The following is a 16,838-nucleotide window of genomic DNA, read 5'->3' as shown; positions in this document are numbered from 1 at the left end:
GTGTATGGGTATTGTCCCTATTGTAGTTACCTCTCTATATAATCGCATAACATTTAGTTTTCTGGGCATTTGCCATTTGAGTTTAGACCATGTGAATTTAGCCGGATAAAGAGCTGTAAGTTGTATGCAATGTATTACTTCAAATTTTGCCTGAAATTCTGAAATTCTTATTTATTGAATATGTATTAAGCTGTTATTCTATTTTTTGTAGTTAACTCGTTATCGTTTTTCGCTACCGCTCTGCCGGTCATTAAACAGTTTGGCGTTAAAGCGTTGTCCGTTGTTAGTCCTTTTGTCGCTCAGTCTCCGACAAAAGTTAAAGCTCTTTCTTGACGTCACCTGAAAACAGTAACGCCGTCGAATGATGTCCACCGAAAACATGGAATACACAGACCAGAGTCGCGAGAAGCTATTCAATTCTCGGAAGTCATTAGCGGGTTGGTTGACCCGAAATATTGAAAAGGGTCAAAGCAAATTCGAAATTCTCAAGAGCCAGAGTGCTCTCAGTTTAGTGAAGGAAACCGTTTTAAAATCGTTTGAAAGTCTGAAAACGGTACACACTCAGATTATCTCTCTGCCCGACGAGGATGTTCTCGATGCTGAGTTGTGGTTCGAACCGTACTCCGAGAAGGTTCTGGACATCGTCGATAAAATAGACTGTAAAATCAGGTCTCTAAATCTCATGGATTCCGACGCAGGTTCAGTCAGGTCGCGTAAGTCTGATACGCGACGTAAACACGTGGGTATGGCTGAAACCACTGTCGAAGAATTACCAGCCGAGCAACCGGGCAGTCGCACTGACGACACGAAACGCTGGGTGTATCAGCAACCTATCGTACCGCCGCTGAACCGAGATGAAGCCATCGATGCTTGGATTGACCAGCTGATTCCTGGCCGTGAGACAGCACCCAGAGGTGAAACGGGCGGAGAAGCTAATTTCACACGTGCGTTGGAGCGTCTGAGCGTCGATCGAGATTTGCCACCAGTAGAGTTCCCGATGTTCGATGGGTCAGCATTTGCTTGGCCTAAATTCGTTGAACAGTTTCACGTTCAAGTCCATCAGCGCGTTGGTATAACTCAAACCGATTTGAGTAAATCGTCGACATAGAAATCGTTTAATATTGTAGTTGGAGCTTGAAGGAGCTGTTCTTGGCATGAAACTTGCTTACACTTTGAAGGACGAGCTACCAGAGTTGAAATTTCTTCGCGTTTTCTACTGGTCGGATGCTGTTACGGTCCTCAGGTACATCAACAACAGTTCAACCAGGTTCACGACGTTCGTCGCTAATAGATTAAGTAAGATATTACGTCATACTTCGACAGAGCAGTGGATGTATGTTCCATCTAATGTTAACCCGGCAGACATCTGTACACGTGGCTTGCCAGCTGCCGAAATTCACACCAGTTCACGATGGCTCCGTGGACCTGATTTCTTGTATTCAGCGAATGAGGTTGATGAGTGGCCTGATCAGTCAATAGTTCATGGACCCCTGACCGATCGCGAAAATATTAAAAGGTGTACATACGCTAGTTCCGTTGTAAATAAAAACTTTGATTCTGTATTTGATAATGTGTTTCAGTTGGTGAATATTGATAGGTTCTCATCATGGTATGAGTTACGTTGCCATGTAGCTAGGGTAATTAGGGCCGTGAAGAAATTTTCATCATTGGTCCCTCGGTTAAATGTTGATAGTGGCAAGGGTGGTCGAAACTTATTGCCGTCTGAGCTTAGCGAAGCGCAACACTTTCTCATTAGACACGCGCAGCGTGAGGGTTACGGAGATGAGATTAGATCTCTACAGTCTAAGGGCACTTTATCAAGGAAAAGTCCCATAGTACCTTTACGTCCAACCTTTGGTGACGGAGTATTGAAAGTAGGCGGCAGACTGGCGAAAGCTGACATACCATTAGAAGCCCGTCATCAAGTAATATTACCGTTTGGGCATCATGTTTCTCGTTTGATTATTGCCGAGACTCATGAAGCGTTACTACATGCCGGTCCCGAGCACGTCTTGGCCGAGGTTCGACAGAAATTTTGGCCTGTCAAAGGTCGTAGCTTAGTCAGAAGTGTCATACAAAACTGCGTGATTTGTCGACGTGATAGGGTTAAACCTTTGATACCGATCATGGGTAATGTACCTGCTGCGCGTATAACTGCTTAAACTCGCCCGTTTACATTTACGGGAGTTGATTACTTCGGCCCTATTTACGTCAAATTAGGCAGAAGTACTGTGAAACGGTGGGGTTGTTTGTTCACATGTCTAGTTACTCGGGCGATTCACCTAGAGGTTGCAGATTCTCTGGAAACCGATTCATTTATTCTAGTGTTGCGCAATTTTATAGGGCGCAGGGGTCCTCCGTCTGAGATATACTCTGATAATGGAACAAATTTCGTAGGTGCAGAAAAGGAACTCAGGGATGGTATTCAGCGATTTAACCAAGTTCAAATACATAGTTTTTTACTGCAGCGTGATGTTACTTGGAAATTCTCACCTCCTTTGGCTCCCCATTTTGGTGGTGCTTGGGAAAGGCTTGTCAAATCCACCAAAAAGGCGCTCAAACAAATACTTAAGTTACAGTTAGTTACAGACTCTGTTTTGCGTACGGCCCTCATTGAAACAGAGGCAGTTATCAATAGCCGCCCCTTAACGTACAATAGCTCCGATCCTTTGGATTTCAGCGCAATTACGCCTAATCATTTCTTACATGGAGGTTCAACTAGTTATAAACCTCCTGATGTATTTCACGATCAGGAAATAAGTAGTAGGAAGCGCTGGAGACAAAGTCAAGTCATTGCCGACCATCTTTGGAAAAGATGGTTAAAGGAATATCTTCCGATGCTAACAGTGCGAGGTAAATGGGCTGAGGATAATTGTCCTATAAATACCGGTGATCTGGTTCTATTAGTGAACACTGATGTGCCTAGGGGGCAGTGGAGTCTGGCTAGGGTCGCTGAGGTTTATCCCGGCGATGATGGGAAAATTCGAGGAGTTAAATTAAAAACTGGTACTGGTGCTGAGTTCATAAGACCGGTTGCCAAAATCGCTAGATTGGATGAAGCTATCCCATAACTTATAGAATTTATACAATGTCTTCAACTTTCAGGATTGACTTGCATGTTTTTTTTTGTTTGATTTGTTTTTTGGTTTTCTTTTTTAACTATCAGACGTTAAGGGCGGGGGATGTTGTCTAATGTTATGTACTAACTCATACTATGGTCAAGTTTCAGGTTCGCGCTTCATGCACAACGTATTCCTGGCTTCTTTTATTCCAGATTTCCGGTTTGTAACTGTTTCTGTGTATGGGTATTGTCCCTATTGTAGTTACCTCTCTATATAATCGCATAACATTTAGTTTTCTGGGCATTTGCCATTTGAGTTTAGACCATGTGAATTTTACCGGATAAAGAGCTGTAAGTTGTATGCAATGTATTACTTCAAATTTTGCCTGAAATTCTGAAATTCTTATTTATTGAATATGTATTTAGCTGTTATTCTATTTTTTGTAGTTAACTCGTTATCGTTTTTCGCTACCGCTCTGCCGGTCATTAAACTGTTTGACGTTAAAGCGTTGTCCGTTGTTAGTCCTTTTGTCGATCAGTCTCCGACAGCACCCTCCACCTCTATAAGGGTAGTACGTAATACAGTTTCACAGACACATTGCTCCCCACGTACTGACTTCAAAGCTCTCTTAACCGACCTTACTAAACGTTCCCATACGCCACCGAAGTGAGGCGCGTTGGGCGGCATGAAAATCCACTTCGTGCCTTTTTCTACTAAAAAATTTGATAGGAATGACTGATTCCATTCTGAAAGACAAGACTTTAATTCCCGTTCAGCACCAATGAAATTGGTTCCATTGTCACTATACAACTCCCTAGGCGTACCACGTCTACTAATAAAACTACGTAGAACCAACATGAAACTATCGGTTTCGAGGGAATCTGCTAATTCAAGGTGAACTGACCGAGTCACAAGGCAAGTGAATAGACAAACCCATCGTTTAATAACAGAACGACCTCTTTTTACCAACAGAGGTCCAAGGTAATCAACTCCTGTATATTCAAATGGGCGAGAATACGCAGTTAAACGAAAGTCCGGTAAATCAGACATAAAAGGTATCTTAGGCATTGCCGTTCGTCGCCAACAAGTAAAACATTTGCGAATGACTGATTTCGCCACAATTCGAGCCTTGATAGGCCAATACTTTTGTCGTACAGACGCTATGACATGTTCAGGCCCAGAATGCAATGACAATAAATGTTCACGTTTCACGATTAGATTCGTAATATGGTGACCAAATGGGAGTAACAATTGATGCTTTGCTTCATTTGGAATATAGGGTGCGTTACGTATCCTACCCCCGACTCTTATACAGGGACCATCTATGAATGGATCGAGACAACGTAACCTACTCTTATTAGCTACTATGCCTTGATGCAGCGAATTATACTCGCTCGGGTACGATTCCCGTTACGCATTTACAATTAAACACATCTCTGCATCATTTAATTCCTCTGGTAAAAGATATTTGGATTTTATAGCTGTCATACCCAGCCTGGGAATTTTAGCAGCAAAATTTCTTACTGCTCGCAAAATCCATGCAGTTTTGCGTTTTAGCAACATCAATGATGAAATATCTTGAGGTGTAATTAGACCCTCAAGGTCTAAACTAAGAAGTAATGAACTGTCGTAAACAGCAGTGTTGTTCACATATTTGAACCTTTGAACGTTATCATCGTTTTCACTAACGGAACCTAAGACCGGCTGATCCGGCCATTTTTCAGGCGTCTGAAAAAGAAACTCTGGCCCTCGTAACCATCTTTGTTCAATAGTTAAACTTCCAGCTGGAAGACCACGAGTACAGTCATCTGCTGGGTTTAAATTACTAGGGACATATTTCCATTAGGATTTGTAGATTCACGAATCTCCGTAACTCTATTAGCTACAAACATCTTGAATCGCTTCGATTCGTTGCTTATGTACCTCAATACAGTGGCTGAATCAGACCAAAGAAATAGTTTATCAAATGAAATTCCTAATTCAGCCTTTAACGTCTCTGATAAACGTGCGGACATAACTGCACCTTGTAGTTCCAATTTTGGCGCCGTTAATCTCTGTTTAATTGGAGCTAAATGAGTTTTCGATGCAGCTATTGAACAATGAATAGAATTATCAAAAGTATAACGCAGGTACGCAACAGAACCAAAGCCACGTTCTGAAGCATCCGAGAACAGATGTAACTCAATATGTTTTGCGTTAGAAGAGAAACCTAAGTGGTGGCGAGGGATACTAACATTTGCAAGAAAAGGTAACTCATCTTGCCACGCGCGCCATCTAACAAGCAAATTATCGGTCAATTCATCATCCCAGTCTAAATTGCACCTCCATAAATCCTGTATTAAACATTTCGCTTTAAACGTAAATGGAGCGAGATATCCACAGGGATCAAAAATTGAAAAACAGTACTAAGAACACTGCGTTTAGTAGGAGAAATTTCCTTAATGTCAGGCCTAAACAGAAAAACGTCATTTTCAGGATTCCACTTAATACCCAAGACCCTCTCGACTGGCAGTTCATTGAACTCTAAATCTAACGTGGGATCATTACGATCGATATCAGGTATATGCGCCAAAACGTTTTTACTTGAAGACATGAATTTGGTTAAATGAAACCCGCCTTTACCGACAATTTCACTAACTTCCCCTGACAAATTAATTGCGAATGCTTCAGTTTCAATGGATTTGATTAAATCATCTACATAACAGTCCCTGACAACTGTATCTACAGCGACTTTACTATATGACGCCGAATTGTCGGTTGCTGATCGCTTCAACGCATAATTGGCACAACTAGGGGAATCCTTGGCACCAAATATATGTACATTCATTTTATATACTTCAGGTAATCCGGGTTTATAGACATCCTCCTTCCAAATAAACCGTAAAAAATCAGAATCTGCCTCAGACACTCTCACTTGGTGGAACATCGCCTTTATGTCGGCAACTAATGCCACCTCATAAAGCCTAAAACGTTGAAGAATACCAAACAAGCTGTTTAACAAATCTGGCCCAGTCACAAGTTTGTCATTTAATGAAATTCCTTCATATTTTGAAGCCGCGTCGAATACGACTCTGAATTTACCAGGCTTGTTTGCATTCAACACGCAATGATGTGGTATGAACCATGTTCTGGGACTAACGACTGAAGCTTCCTCAGACGTTAACTTGCGTGCATAACCATCGGCGATGTAACCGTTCAATGTATCAGAATACCCTTTTTACATGTTTGGATCTTTTTACAAGCGACTAGCCAAAATTCCAAACCTCCTTTCAGCAACAGATTTATTAAAAGGAAGCGTACTACTCTTATCCCTCCAAAGCATCCCAACTTCATAGTGCCCCTCAACGATTTTTGTAGTATTTTCTAAGATAGACAAGGCCCTTTGATCCTCAATTGACCCTGTCTGACCTTGACAGGCTACACCAAAAGACTCAGTGGACCAAAAACGTTCAACCTGTTTATTTAAATCCTTATCCCCTGCGATTATACAATTAACCTGAGCTTGGACATCAGCTAAAGATTCTACATATGAAGGACCAAAGAGACACCAACCCAGGCAAGTCTTTATAGCAAAAGGCTCCCCTGCAGCGCCTTCTTTTTACGTCAATTTGGAGGTGAGCCTTTGGCACATCCGCTCCTATTAATACCCTAATCTGATCGGGAGATACGTCACAAATCTCCAAACCATTCAAATGTTGCATATCAGAAAAACGTGCTTCAAGAATTTGAGATGAACAATAAGCCTTTTTACAGTTTCCAGGCGCCATTTTTTTGGGTACCCGCCGGGTCCGCATTGTAGAATTTTTTGTCCCTATTTTTTCCCCGTTTAATATTTTTATTTCGTTCATATCTCTGGATTGGATAAAGATAGAAACAAAGTGAAAATATTGATTGACTCAGCTGATAACTAATTAGTTTTTTTACTATATTACTCAATCATAAAGTTAATGCAACAATGCGCGCTGGTGAGGTTATAAGCATTGATATCGTTTTCCCGATAATTCAACTTGAATTATTGCTCATCGCATTCAAAAGTTCGTAATTCTTACAAATTTTAATCTACATTTTTGAAATTTTCAGGATCAATAGCCATCTATATGTGGTATTACATACTTTTTACCGTTTTCAATTATCTTTATTTGTTTTTAAGTAATTGCGAGTCAAACTTCCAAAACACGTTCTCCCGGGTCCCCTGGGTGCATCTTTATATCAGGAAATTTCACAATTTCACCGGTTCCTACTTTGTTGAAAATCAATTGATTAAGTAACCATGGAAATAAGGGCACCTAGGTTTTTGAAAAATGGTTATTAAAGATATATATTCTCTAGGTTCACAACAGATCATTTTGTCCAACGTGTTTCATTCGATTCCAAAACTGCACGTTCGGGTATACGATTGCAAATGTGAAAGTCAGACATTATGTGGCACATGTATGAGGACCACAGTCTCAATGCTGCGTTGCATAATTGCCGTCGCAAATTTGCATGGCTACTTACGTGAAGTGGGCTAATACAGACCTTGTATGATCAAAACTGACTTAGAATTCGTGCCAAATCTCAAAACAACTATCAAACACACGAGATCAATTTTGACAGAAAGTAAACGAATGTTATGTTCCTCAATATATACTAATATATTCCAAAGTTCCAATCTTTCCAACACAATCGACTAAGCCTAATATATTCAAATTCAATTTGAAACACCTTCCAGCTCGTGTCACGATCAGTAATAAAAATCGAACATCGAACGTTCTCAAAAAAGCAAACCCGATCCAACGGTTTGCAAGCGTCAAGTTTGACACAGCCGTGGCTGCCTCCATTTGCGTGGAGCTGCTGCTGAAAATTCAAAAATGTAAATCGGGTACCGGTATTTAACTGAAGACCGAGCGCTCGCCATTACACCATGGTATTTCTGATGGTTAACTTTTGAGCAACTGGCTCCAGAATCACCTGCCAACGGCCATATTTCATTGATGCAATATACTGTGAAACGATATAATATAGACGGGAGATCAATGAAACTTAAATGCCTGACACTAAGACTTATTTCGACTTTTTTGACTATCTTAGAAGATTGGGAGAAAGGTCCAAAAATAAGGACATTTTCCGTAGATTAAGGCTGTGAGTAGGGTGTCCCTCGGGGTTGAAACAAATACATCCAAAACAATTTAATTTGCAAGAGGATGAATGTTAGATTTGTAAGTTTTATGCGATCACTGTCTTGACAAAGATGGTAATCTTAATGGGAAGGAGCAGGGGTCCGGACTACCGACCCTCCAAACCCGTAGTCTGTCCCTGTGATGTGTTACTAGAAATATATCTCTATTTACCATTTTTTTCAAATAACTAGGTGCCCTTGTTTCCATAGTTACTGAAAATTTTGATTTTAACAATGTAGGACCGGTTAAATTGGCAAATTTCTTGATATAAATATGCACACATGGTACTCTAGAAAACGTGTTTTGGAAGTTTGACTCGCAATTACTTAAAAACTAATATAGATAATTGAAAACGGTAAAAGGTATATAAGACCACATATAGATGGCTATTGATCCTGAAAATTTCAAAAATGTAGATTAATATTTGTAAGAATTACGAACTTTTGAATGAGATGAGCAATAATTCAAGTTGAATTATCGGGAAGACGATATCAATGTTTATAACTTCACCAGCGCACATTGTTGCATTAACTTTATAAATGAGTGATATCATAAAAAAGTTTATTATCAGCCGAGTTCATCGATATTTCTACTTTGTTTCTATCTTAATCAAATCCAGAGATATGAACGAAATAAAAAAATTAAACCGGAGAAAAATAGGGACAAAAAATTCAACAATGCGGACCCGGCGGGTACCCAAAAAATGGCGCCTGGAAACTGTAAAAAGGCTTATTGAAGTTGCCGTAATTTGTCCATGCATTTTTGACAGTAATAACATCACTATAGAGGTCCGACTGAGAACGCATTGAAAACGAAACGCACTGAGAATGATGCGAAGTACTAGTATGGAGGGTGTTAACCGTTAGCAAGCGTCTCTTACCATGCAAACCAAGATCATTCGCTAGTTCATTGTTAATTAAGGTGACATCACTGGCAGAATCCAGCAGAGCATATGTGGACACGCGGCGACCGTTGCTTCCCAGCACTGTAATCGGCACTATCTGAAAATAAACTTGCAGAGTATTACAACTTGAATTAACAACCGTACAGTTACTAGATGTTTAAACATTATTAACAGTACTTTTATCATTACGTGGCCGATGAATAGAAGTTTCTTTCCGCATCCCAATTCCTTACAGACGCCACTGGATGGACATGAATTAAGGAAATGACCAGGATATAAGCAATTAAGACATAAACGATTGTTTCTAATCAACTGATATCTATCATTAATTGATTTATCGATATAATATTTACACCTAGATAGATGATGGTTTTCTGAACAAATAACGCATTGTTTATCGTTACCGTTATTACATTGAGACGTACTAAGAGTTGTATGCCTTACACGAGGAACTAAAGTTCCAGAATTACTTATCTGACTATCACTACGTTTGTACTTGCTAGGAACGGAATATGGACCAAAGTCCGCATCAATGCAGTCTTTGAGCCAATGCTGCAAGTCGATTAACGTTGGTTCTCTAACTCGAGATATTCTACGGACATAGTCGTTCCACTTTGATCTTTTTTCTTGAGGGATGCGACGTGATGCTTTAAATAACAAGTCGCTACTACCTAACTCATATACATAGTTCATTTGCTTAAGAGTCATAACACAATCTCTAACGGAGATGTAAAAGTTAAGTAAACCAACAGAATCATATTCACTAACAGAAGGTCCTTTAGCAATAGAGTCAATGTAGGCACGTGCCACATGAACCCGATTGCCAAATGCAAACTTAAGCTCTTTTAAAGCCAAAACATAATTTGTAGCACTAAACCCGAGACCCTGAATGAGTTTTCTAGCCTCACCTGACACATGGGATTGAAGCAAGTCCATTCGACGAATGTCTCTCAGTGTTGATTTAGAGTGGACTTGTACGAAAAACTGCTCGATAAATCTTGGCCAATTCAACGAAGCTCCATCGAAGACCGGAAGTACGATTTTTGGCAGATCACGATCGGTTTCGAGTCTCGCAAAGACTTCCTCTAATGGTGGTGACTCAGTTGATGATAGTTGACTTGATGTTTCTACACCCTCGACAAGAGCGTCGATCCAAGCATCCACGGATTCAAACATTTGATCTGGAGAAATATCGTCGTTCTCGGTGTGCGGCTCAAATGGCGTTGCTTCAGGACTTAAAATGCTCGATGATGACGGACTCTTAGTTAATTCGTCTAATCTAAGGAGACATTGAGTGGCTTTCTGAAAGTAGGTATCAAGCCATTCCTCCGCCTTTATGATGTCAGATTCTTCTGCGAGTGACGAAACGTGACGATTATGTGCCGACTGTAAAGAATTCATACAGCCTGTTATTCGTTCCTTCAACGGCTGAATCTGCGAAGACTGTGCTGTTAAGGAATCCGCCTGATTCAGTGCTCGAGACAACCAACCCGCAAGACTGGAGGATGTTTTCTTGAGCGAACTCGACTTCGGATCCATTGCCGTCATAGCTAGCGATAGCAACACAGCAGATTTGTAGACATTCAAACTATGTCGTGCCTTAGCTGACAGGCGACTGGCAACGATCTAGACTAACTACAGCGAACGTTTCAAACACATTATTTATTATGTATTCATGGTTTGCTACAAAGAATAAACAAACAAACATTACAGCAACAATAATTATGCTCATTTTACATCATGTACCACAAATTATAGCATTTGAAATAATTGATACATGTATAATCATATTTAAAGACGTGCTACTCAATTTCATGTTCACTGTGCGACATGTAGAGCTGACACTGAATACACAGATTTCTGATCAAACATTATATAAGCCAAAAGTTACTGAGCCGTTAAGGCATGATATAAGGCATTCGCCTACACAGAAATGCACAACTCATAAATCTATAATCCATATCAAAACTTGCAGAGTGTAAAAAACACAAAGAAAGTATGAAATTACAAATCATAACAAATACAAAAACCATAGCTCTAATGAATAATTTCTTATACGACAAAACCATTTACTAATCTAATTATAAATTAAAGCTAATTTCTAACACATCGACAGCAACTGAGATGTGTTTTAGCAAATATTCTTGAGGGCATGACAAGTCACGTGACAAATAGCTTTGTTTTAGTCAGTTACAACATTGTGTTGTTGATTATGGAGCGCTCACATCGACGGATATGAGAGCAACTGAGTACAACTAGTTGCTCAAAAGTAGAACATGAGAAACTGGGTAGAACTGGAGATGGACGCTAACCAGTCGTAAGCTCGCTCACATCGACAAATTCGAGCAACTGATTTTATCCAGCCAGTTGCTCTCATGCGCCGAAGACTGCCCGGCAACTAGTTGTCTCCAATCGCAGTGTCGATGTAGGCTAGGCTTTAGAGCTGGTCTGCAACCGCAGTTTGCACTGAAGTTCCGGTGAACTATCCTTTCACCGAAAAGGAAATACTTGCAGGACTCAGTGATCCATCATTTTCATTTGACACATTCCTAGAAAAATTCAAAACTTTACGTTGGCTGTATGGGGGTAAACTTGAGTGATCAGCAGTGAATTGGAATTATTTAATCATTTAATTTAATTTTCGAGTTAAGTCTTTTGAGTTATTTCATGGGAATCTTTCTAAAATTCTAATTATAATTTATACCATAATTTTGAGCCATTTTTCACTGCTGAGACATCTCAAGTTAGGTTTTACTTTTTATTTTGTGGTTAGTCATAAGACATCCCGCAGGGAATCCCTGTAGGACGTCTAAGCTCCACGACTTGTGTTCCATTATTCAACCATGTTCTGGTGACATTCCTAAGCTCGACCGATTCGTTGCAACGTGCGAGGACAAAGTAAAAGAACTTTTTTCAGCTCTGCCACCCAAGGGATGCTCTCTTGATCCAATACCAACATCGCTTCTAAAAAGCTGTTTTGATGTGCTAGTTCCTTTCTTGGTTACGATTATCAATATGTTCTATTCAAAGTGAACAATTTCCCGCACTGTTCAAACACGCAGTCGTTAAACCACTTCTTAAAAAAAATCGTCTTTGGAGAAGGAAATGTTTAGCAACTATAGACCCGTTTCAAACTTATGCTTTCTGTCAAAGTTAGTAGAGCGGATCGTTGCTCGATTCAAAATGATCTGTATGACCCAAGTCAGTACGGATTTCGCTGAAGACTGCTTCTTAAGATAACTGATCACCTTGTTTATTGCGTTTGGCTAGATACAATGTTAATGGATACTCATGTAAGGAAATGTGTAAATCCGCTTAACCTGGTCTTTACAAAATTGGACGTTTTAGGAAATACTTGGATAAGACCGGTACAGATTAGTTCACGCGTTGGTCATGTCTCGTCTTGACTTAAGCAACCGTATTCTTTACGGACTACCAGCTTAATCTCTAGCGCCACTTCCGCGTGTCCAAAACGTGGCTGCTCGTTTAATTTGTAGACACCGTAAATATGACAGGATTACTCCAATTCTCAAGCAGCTTCACCGGCTACCCTATCAAAGCCAGGATTGATTTCAAGATCCCGTGTAATGTATACGGAGCATCAATGGATCGGGTCCTTTAAACTTACTGCATGTCACTGCGAACTTACTGCATGTCACTGAAGGACGTACCAGATCGTGTTCTTCAAATTTACTGCACCCCGTACAAAATATGGCGATCGTGCCTTCTTTTCGGCTGGACCACGACTGTAGAACAGTCTTCCCCAAAAATTCAAGTCGAAACCAGAAAGTTCTTTCTGAACTGGACCTAAAACATTTTGTTTAAAAAGCACTATCAATAGACCGCGCTTTGAGTATGGAATCACCATGGAAAGGGGCCCTCAATAAGAAAGCTTATCATTATCATTATCATTGTCATTGTCATTGTCATTGCCATTGCCATTGCCATTGCCATTGCCGAAATCGTGATCGTAATCGTTATCGCTATTGCTATAATTATCATTATCACTGCACACCCGGTATTTCAATTGTATTGATATTTTCGAGTTATATAATACGACGGATTTAACCAATCAATCGGATACATCAATTTTTACGCTAGGTGTTAAAAGACTTGCATTATACATTTATTTTTTCATTGCCAATATAGCTCGCCTACCCTTATCTGCTAGATTTTTAACCGTGCGTTTGAAGCCTCCATTGCTCTGAATGATCAAACCTAGATATAATAAAAACAGTCTGAAAGGGAGACCATAATATTCAAATTCTAAAGGTTGTGTGCGTTCAAAAGGATACTTCACTCTCATTGTTTTTTTTAAATCTCTATTTTCATGTAAACGCATCCTAGTACAGTATTCTTGAAGAACATTGAGTGCATGTTGAAGATTTTCTGGGGATTTGGCTAAAATAACCCGCGTATCGTCTACATATAGCAAAATAGAAAGCTTAGATAAATCAAACGTTACCTATAAGGTTAAGAGTTGTATACTGAAAGAAAAGTATCAACCAAGAATCTAACGTGTAATAATTAGGTATAAACTAATTAGCAACGAAACTCGCATGGTGGAAACGCTTGTCAGACAGTATTCGTTAAGTTTTTCACAACCCATTACTCGACCTTATTCCTAGTATTATGCCACGAAAACTTGAAAGTTTGTTGACGCCTTGAAGAAACGTAGTACAAATATTTCCTGATATTATCGAACATGAATAATATAAGATAAGGCGCTTTTTAATTACTTGGATTTCGGGATTTTGGGAGGAAATCTTTGGTCGGGTAAAGGGAAAATAAATAAAAAGAACTTGTTCTTTATTCAGAGGTGGTGTACACTTTTACAGGGTGTACGGGAAAAAAAATTTTAAAAAACTTCTTTTTTTACCTTTTTTCTGAAGGCAGAATTCAAAGGAATCCACAAAATAGGACATTTTTCAGTTAAGAATCTAAGATGTCAAAGTAATTGAGTTGATTTATGAATCGCTTGGATTTCAGATTGATCGTCGAGAATCCAGTCATTTAAGAATTCCAGTTTCATCTCAAGTATATTGGCTACATAACAGCTCTCTTTTAATCTACAGAGTCAAGTAAAACCCTTAAATTGAACGGAGATGTATCGCAACTGCTCTGTGTCGGACTATTTCGGACTGGAACTTTCACTAGACAGTTCATAAATCCACAAAGAATAGAATAAAATTGACACACTGATGAGATTTCTAGCTGCACATGTATTTTAGTTTCACTTCCCCCGCGTTACAAGTCCTTTAATACTGATACATAATTTACAAACAGTTCGCACGGTAAGAAATCTTGGTCTTTTTATCGTATATTCGCTTTTCGTTAGGACGGGTAGCGGACATAAAAAAAACTTTTCTTATTCAAGATCATTCAAGAAAACCGGGCAGCGGATCCGAAATCCATGCAATTAATAAAAGCGCCTAACATTAAGGACCAATAAAGCTATTTTGAATTCGAATTATATCGACTGAATATATTCAATTAAATAATGAAGGCCAAAATTCATGTTGTATAAGTCATTTTGAAACGCCAATGGTAATAACGTATTGCACATCGAATCACACAGAATCACACACACACACACACACTTATTCAGAATGATTTTTTTCAACTTACAGTTATTGTTGGTTGAAATGTGAAGAATAGGCGGTTGGAAATTGATTAGAAATTAAACGTCTGGTTGGAAATTGTCCGCGTGACACTCTTTTTTGTGATTGCGTTTAAGTTCACCGGTGAGGCGTCAATATACGTAGGTGCAAAACTTTATACCATTTGAATGTTTAATACGGTGCTATACTCTTTATAATGTCAGTCAAACATAATGATAGTTTAACATGGAGCTTTTAATGTATTTATTCGTCTACGTATACAGTGCCATGTTCTGCACTAAAGGGTCAATTATGACAAGTTGTAGAACAAACGTATCTTAAACATGCAACCCACCGTAAATATCAAATATATATTACTTAAAAGTCACATTATGAATCGTCATTGTGACCTCAGGACGGTGGTTAACTTAACTTCAATACGGCTTTCAATTTTACAATGTCAAGTCAATCACAAATATCTGCAGCGCACCATTGCAGGAGAACGTATGCTCTTGAAAAAAATATATCACTATTATTGTAATTATTGTAAATATCAATTCCTATAGATATTCACTGTATCTAAATTTAGCAACAATGTCCATGAACACATTGTCCATGAACTTAAGTACTCTTCTACACCTGTTTAAACTAGTTTAAGGATTCTCGTCGGTAAATTAACCATAACTATTTGGAGAAGTTCAGCACGCGGGACCGTATGACTTGCTAGTCCCGCGTGCTGAACTTTTCCATTATATATTGCCTGGGCTTTGTGTCCTCCAAGAATGGGTGAAATCTACCAGATAGCACGCGGTATGGAAATACAAATAACAAATTAGTTCCTCTTTGTTGGTAGATTAGGGTTTGTCCCTATTTGTTTTTTAGATAGAGATTCGATTTGTTTTGATTTGATTTGGCTTCCTGGGACTTAAGAAAGGTCAACGTTATACTCGCATAGACGGGCATTGAATATGGAGTGGCAATCACAGTGACCTTAGCTCGTAACATTACGTAATATGCACTTTCTCTATTAATTGGAACTGATTCATGTAGTTTTGTATCATTCAACACAAAGACGTAACTGAAATAGATTCAACTTGGTATTGTACTTGTGGTCGGGTCATCGGATGCGTAGGACGTGATGAGAATGTGCGGTGAGCAACTCAGTCGCCTAAATTATTAGACCTTCTAAATAGTTTCCGTTTGCATTGCGACTATTGAACATTTTTCCGGCTGAAATTCATCTTCTCATTTCCGTCAGTGTCTGGATTGGAGTTACCAGTCCAATCTTAGCGTGTGTGACCGATGTGTCGGTTCATGCTGCCGCGTCAGTGAGAGTTTGTTTCAGTCAGTAATTGTGCGTTGGATAAAATGCCGCAGCACACGCGTACGTCATTAGTATAGTTTTCGTTTTATTCACCCTCGATGAACGACCAGCGGCGGTTACGTCACATCGAGCTGTGTGTGTGTATATTCACTTACATCGAAGTGTTAAATATTTCATAGCTGTAACACAATAACTATGGATATACCAGTCTGAGCGTGATCGTCGATGTGGCTAATTTGATCGTTATTTACGTAGATCTCGAAATTGCGTGATGGGCATATGATGATAGGAAAAAAGAATCTTCTCGACTCAGCCGCCTGGCTCACTTGTGATTGTAAAAGCAAATCGAAAAATAACTAGTTCGGCTGTATTCTCACACACTACAAATTGATGGATAGGACATACTGGACAAATGCCTAAATACTTGTGAAACGAGCGGGAAGTATTTTGCTACGAGTTAAAACATATTCAAACCAGAATATTTGGTGAGCGCCAGGAATTTCAACTGTGATCCTTCAATGTCGTCCTAACGATTGTTTAGTTTAAGTATGAAGATGTCTCGAATTTTTCGGTGTTTCCTTTTGTTTGAGGTAAGCCAAATCCATTAGAAAGTACATTTAATTAAAAAAAATATATATATATATATATATATATATATATATATATATATATATATATATATATATATATATATACATATATATATTTACATACGCATTGCTGGGTATGTTTTCTATGGTTTGTTCCAGCAAACAGCCGAAGAATTTCAGTCGGCTGATAAAATATAAA

At 39.1% G+C, this 16,838-nt stretch overlaps 1 protein-coding gene across 1 annotated transcript in view; it reads left to right on the top strand.

Annotated features, from left to right (window-relative positions):
* The first annotated feature begins 16,115 nt into the window (after window positions 1-16,115).
* LOC141904905 (protein madd-4-like) overlaps window positions 16,116-16,838 on the top strand; it is a 42,266-nt gene continuing 41,543 nt past the window's right edge. Inside the window, exon 1 of the mRNA XM_074793515.1 lies at window positions 16,116-16,639. Coding sequence (XP_074649616.1) covers window positions 16,598-16,639 — 42 coding nt within the window. The 5' untranslated portion in view covers window positions 16,116-16,597. The remainder of the gene's footprint in view (window positions 16,640-16,838) is intronic.

The sequence above is a fragment of the Tubulanus polymorphus genome, chromosome 5 (genome assembly GCF_964204645.1).
Source record: "Tubulanus polymorphus chromosome 5, tnTubPoly1.2, whole genome shotgun sequence".
NCBI classification, from domain to species: Eukaryota; Metazoa; Nemertea; class Palaeonemertea; order Tubulaniformes; family Tubulanidae; genus Tubulanus; species Tubulanus polymorphus.
The sequence above is the reverse complement of the archived record's forward strand: the minus strand, read 5'-3'. Positions and strand labels throughout refer to the sequence as shown.